Source organism: Pteropus medius, unplaced genomic scaffold (genome assembly GCF_902729225.1).
Source record: "Pteropus medius unplaced genomic scaffold, Ma_sr-lr_union100, whole genome shotgun sequence".
Lineage (NCBI taxonomy): Eukaryota > Metazoa > Chordata > Mammalia > Chiroptera > Pteropodidae > Pteropus > Pteropus medius.
The window spans coordinates 976,272-982,271 of NW_024350396.1; the positions used below are offsets into that span (position 1 = coordinate 976,272).

General features: G+C 48.0%; 1 protein-coding gene across 3 annotated transcripts in view; it reads left to right on the plus strand.

Annotated features, from left to right (window-relative positions):
• Positions 1-6,000, plus strand: part of STS (steroid sulfatase) — a 115,418-nt gene that overhangs the window by 100,850 nt on the left and 8,568 nt on the right. For all 3 annotated transcript variants that reach the window (XM_039839642.1, XM_039839644.1, XM_039839645.1), the window contains one exon: positions 2,051-2,172. In XM_039839642.1, coding sequence (XP_039695576.1) covers positions 2,051-2,172 — 122 coding nt within the window. The remainder of the gene's footprint in view (positions 1-2,050; positions 2,173-6,000) is intronic.

Here is a 6,000-nt window from a genome sequence, read left to right on the forward strand (position 1 = left end):
CTTTAGCTCTGTGAAACGGTGACGTTTCATAGTGCCATGATTTATCGCCTGCTTCTAGGAACGAACACGTGAGGTAAAAAAGGAGTTGTATCTCTGCATAAAAAAAAAAATCTTAAATATTTTGCTTTTCAGTAAGAAAAAAAATTGTGAGACTCGGGGTCTTTTTCTTTAATTAAATCCCTTTTATAGTATCAAGACCCAGTTCCGTTATCACATGCTGATCTGAAGAAAGCAATTCCATCTCCTCTGTTCTTAAATGAAGTGTCGTCTTTTGTTGGCGTGTGACAGAAAACAGCCACAAGAGATGGAGGTAGAGATTGTGTCCGAGAGACAGAGATTCATTCTTGCTCTTGAGAAGTCGTGCAAAAGCCTTGTCATCACTTGTGGAAAGGGTGGCAGAGCAGGGTTGGATTCCAATGTCCCACCTCCCGTCCATCCTTAGATTGTTTTTCTCCATCGGGGAGCAAGCTTCCCCTCTCCTCCCTCCCTTTCTTCCTGTTCAGGATCCCGTACTAGTAAGGACTGAATCTTTTTTTAAACGAATTTGATAGAGACGAGGCACAGTGACGGCCAGAGCACCCGTCTGTCTACCTCGTTCCCCTCCCGTCCTCGCTCGGCGAACAGAAACGCGGGCTCGGGACGCGAGCCGAGTCTGTCCTTTGTTCTTATTTTTAACTTATGATAATGGAATATTTTCAGTCCATAGACGTCTGCAGAAGGCGTGAATAATAAGGGTTGAGGCCGGAGAAGCGCTAAGTAACAAGGCTATAATTATATTACAGGGTTTTTAGTGACACCAAAATAAAGCACGAAAAAAGAAGAAAACAAAACCAAAAAAAAAAAAAAAACGGTGGGACGTAGGATCTCTCAAGAATGCTTACCCCAATTATATAACCAAGTGAAATGTCCAGATTCTGATTGCCTTAGGCTAAGGGATGACAGGATGGCGTGTTTTTAATCAGAGGAAGAAAATCCTCAGGGTAAACGGACTCTTTCAGTTAGCTCTCTGCCCTGTTTCAATGGCTTCACTTCTTCTCGTGGCTGCTCGTGTATTTTTAACCGAAAACAAAACGTTGGCTTTTTTTCCTTTCTTCAAACTCCAAATCAGCGAATGCTGCTCATCGTCAGTTTTATTTAGCTATAGCTTGCAGTCCAGAGACTCCCTCTTCTTGACCTGGTTAGACATCCAACAGGACAAGAGATATACACTTGACCCTTGAAACGACACGGGGGCTAAGGGTGCCAACCGCCCACACAGCTGACAATGTGAGTGTAACAAGTTGGCCTTCATCGTAGGAGGCGTCCCCACTGCGAGTTGACCCTTGAAATGTGGTCAACTGAATTGCGATTCAATTGGAAAATCATCCCCAGATAAGTGGGCGTGAGCAGGTAAAACCCACGTGGTTGAAGGGTCAACTGCATTTATATTTGGCCATGCATTCGGGCACCCCAGGGTGTTTAATGGCGTCAACATTATTATGGACAAATTAGCTCATTCTGATTTCATTGGTGTCTCTTCCATCCAGGTTGCCCTATGCCACGTACGATGTTCTTATTTTGTTTAACTCGAATCGTCAGGTATTCTTATTTTCAGTAGACCTGGAGTTTGTGCATAAAGCTTTTCCTTGGCCAAGGCAATAGGCAGAAGATAGTGTTTAGGAGAAGGACTGGGTTGAGCAGATGAGACAGACGCCCAGTCAGCTGGGTGTCATTGTCCCTGGAGATTAGTAGTCACATGACCTCGGGTAACTTATGTATTCTTTCCGGCCTCTGTATCCTCATCTTATCGTCATGGATACGGTCCCCATTCACAGTGCCGTTTAGAGGATGAACTGAGTTTACGTGTGGGAGTAGCTAGCGGGCTGGCCTCGCCACATTGCACGTGGCCTGCGGCAGACGTCAGTGAGTGTTTCCCGTGTTGGTTACTTAATTACGGCCGCAGCTGCGTCATGCTCTCTTCGCGCTGGAGAAACAACTCAGAATTCAGGGCGTTTCCGTCCAAGGATGATATAACCGTTCACGCCCTCACGCCGCCTGCTTCATCCCGCAGGATCATCGATGGACGAGACCTCATGCCCCTGCTTCGAGGGACCAGCCAGCGCTCGGATCACGAGTTTCTCTTCCATTACTGCAACTTCTACCTGAATGCCGTGCGCTGGGCCCCACGGAACAGTGAGTAAACACACCTCTCCTGCTTCCGGGGCTTGGTGCCGTCGCCTCTGTGCGGGTGGGTGACATCGCAAGCGCGCTTTGCTCCGTGGGGGCCGGGGCGTGCCTCAGAGTGACCGCGCTTTGCTGGGAACTCTTCCTCCTGTCCTCCTGTGTTCCTTCTGGCCCCGGAGGTGTCCAGACAGGACATCGGCGGACCTGGCGTTCAGCCATGTCGACGCCAGTGATGGGTCCTCCTCCGGGCAGGGGAAGCTCCAGGTGCTCAGCGGGGCACTGCGTCCCTTCCTCCGTGTCCGCTGGCCATGTCTCCTGCCACTCCCTCCTCCCTCCTCCCTCCGTGCTCCGTGCACGGCTGAGATGCCCCTGTGGCTTCTTCCACCCTTCCCTGGATGATGCTCACCCATCCCGCGGACGCTTTGGGCTATGCGGCTGAGTGGTGTTTGGATGCTCACCGACATTCTCTCCAGACAGAGCCTCAGAGATGGCGGGTCCCAAGTTTTTGGTCTGTGTTTTGCCACGGACCCTGCTGGATTTGCGAGACGTGGGTCTTTAAAACGAAGTCAAATGCGTTGATGATGTCGTATGTCACAAACCGTGCGTGTTTTGAGTCGTATGCTCTATCCGCGTTGGGGTCGGATTTGAGTTTTGTGATGCCACTTTTAGAGTTGCGTTCCAGCAAGCCCTAAGGTACAGATAGAACCAAATGGCAAGCCTCAGTGCAGTGATACGGTCCAGATGTTTTTATATATTTAACCTTAGAATCACGATAGTGTTTCTATCATTAACATACCCAGGAGTTCCTGAAAATCCAGGCGACTGTTTGTACTACTGTCGTGTACTCTAGAGGTCTATGTTGAGGTTGCACGTTCTGCTCACTCTTCAGAGGTTCAATAAATCTCCCCTTTTCCCGGGTGCGTTTGGGGGTTCTGTCCTAGAGGTTATATGCCCCCAGGACATCTGGTAACCTGCCAACCGAAGGCCCATTCTCGAACTCAGAATGAGACTCGTCCTAGCTTTCAGAGCATGCCTCTGCCCACCCTACTCACCCAGCCCATTTTCCAAAGACTTCTCATGGAGGCTCAGCCTCTCCATTCTTTTTAAAATAGAAAATGGCAGCCCGTCCATTATCCACAGCAATCACACCAGCTCTATCCTTCAGGGTCTCTGCTTTAAACCCAGGCAGCTGCCTTGCAAGATGTTCTAGAAGATGGACGAACCAAAACAGCCCTGAGTTTCTAGACCTGGAAGGATTCTTTTCACCTGTGTCATCCACGTGTCCTTAATTTCAGAGCTCCGTGGAAATCCTGGTTCTTTTTCAGATGAATGAACAGCATTTAGGTCTGAAGCATCTAATAAGTAAGCCGGCTTTCTCCTTATGTTTATTCGCGTGGAGGCTCTGATAAAAAGTGAACAGCTTAGTTTCTGTGACTCTCGTGTGTTTAGCAGTATGATAGCATGTATTCACCGTTGCGAAACTGCATTTAAATAAAGCCAACCCCCCACTCCCTCCAGATAGAGAACCCAGGAGGAGCATATTGGATCAGAGGCTGGAGAATCGCATTCTGTGGGGGAGTACGGGCAAGACGGACAGGAAGAGGCAGAAAATAGGAATGAGTGCGAAAAACAAGCCCCAGATTCTGACAGGCAGCTGGCCCTTGCATCGAATTTGCTTCTTCGACAGACAGACATGAGTCACATTACCTCTTATGCAGTTTCTGAAAACCTTCTGCCTCGAACCAGCAACCAAAGAGGAGTCAAGGCATATCAATGCCGGAGTCGTTCACTGAGCTGAAGGGTTTCAATAAACCGTGGGTTGACTTAAAACATTTAAGTCATCCCTTATTTACTTGTCAGGTTGCATCTGACACTCCGTAACAAATGGCCGTTGTCTTGGGCGTCACGCACGGCCTCTTGGTGGTTTATTTAGTATTTCATGTACTTCGTTGATTCTACGAGTGGCTATGGAGCACCTCTGACGTGGTACCCACGCTGCTGGGATGGGCATCTGTCGGTGAGCAAAGGAGAAGCTTCCCTTTAGCCTCTGCAGAGGGAATAAAAGTCCAGCCCTGGCATTTTCCCCTGGCGGGTGCAGTGGCTGGACGAGGAGCTGCTGGCTGTCCGTGTCGCTTAGATCTTAGAGAGTGAAGTGCTCAGGATGCCGAGGTGCATAAGGAGAGTGTGACCATCGTCCACACAGCCTTACCTGTCAGCTAGAGAAAGCGCCGGTGCCACCTGGGCGAGCTGGCTGACTTCATCTCAGGCCGACACTGGTAGGATGGTGTCACCAATCCCGGACGTGACCCCTTTCCTCAGGGAGAGCTGGCTTTTTCGGTACCGGTGAACTAGAATCGACGGCAGGTGTTTTTAAGATAGTTACCATTTGTCCTCATTAGTTGGACGTCTGACTCTTGCAATGCCAGACTTACTAAATACTCATTTTTCAAAATCTTATAGCTGGAAATCTGTGTGAACGCTTTTAAAACATTCGTCCCTTTTAGCTTTTATATACAACGTCTCCTCCATAATGTAGTAATTCTACAATTATAATAATTCTATAATTTAGTCATTTGAGCAAGTTGAATGACATAATTTAATTGTGACCTGATATCATTGTTCCTGTTACATTTGAAAAGGATTATCATCACATGAACAAGTTTTCTTGCATTAAAACGGGAATTTTAAGTTCAGATTTACCGTTCAATGGGCATTAAAATCTTTGACTTTAAGTTTGGACATATAAATCAATGTTATTAAAAATTCAGTGGAATGATAAGTTGATTTTATGGGTAAAGTTTGCGTTGGAAGGCAGATAGATAGATACTTGGGTCCAGGAGTCTGTTGCAGATTTTGAGCTGATAAAGAGAATCTCTAAAATAAAAGTCCGCATTCATGTGAGGGACCCCAAAACGGCTGATCATACAAAAATCCTTGGGCAGTGGTCATCCGGATGCCGAACCTACAGGGCCTCGTAAATCCTGCTACGTTTTCCATTCAAGTTTGTTGGAAACTTTTCTCCTATGATATCGTTTTTAAAAATCACAAGGGAAAACAGTAGAGAATGGGATTCGTGCTACAGAAGCGTGTCTGTATCTGGCTTTTTAAAAGGCACCTTCTTTCCAAATTGGAGACCAGTGACGTTCAAGAGCAAAATGTCCTTGCCGTGGTAAGAAAAACACGCTTGCTTTGCTCACTGTGTCACATGTTGACTCCGTTACAAAATTAACTCACCCCTAGAATGCAGCTGAGGAAAGAGAGGAGAGTCCCATCGCAGGTGCTTGTGGCTCATGGGTTAAGCAGGGCCAGGAAGACGGTGTCGGCTTGCGTCCTCGTCGATAATCTCAGCGGGCGTCCTGCTGACCTCCTTCTGGTAACCTCGTGTGCTTGCCGGAAGTGGGAGTTGAGGGGTCATGAAGAACATTTGGGGGTGCAGAGGCTGAGCTGACGTGGGCTGTGGCATTTTCAAGCGAACGCTCACTGCAGATCTTCACGGATTTCACCTTCCCTTACGGAGGACGAGCTCTCCCTCTCTCACTTTTCTTGGACGTAAGAAGAAGCATCGCGACGTTCAACCAGGCCGAGGATAATAGGCCGTCTCAGGACGTCCTGTTCCTTTTGGGAAGACCTCAGCCAAATGCTGCATTCGCAAGGGCTTTTCTGCTGTCAGGGGTTCACTCTTGGGTTGTTTTACCCATGTCCTCAGCCCAGTAGTAAGGGGATCACGTGGGACGGTGTCCCGGGATGGACAGAATCTGCTCTTGGTGACCTAGGAGAGGAGGGATGGAGAAGCCTTTCATGAAAGTTCTCGATTTTTGTGTAGTTATATCATCATGT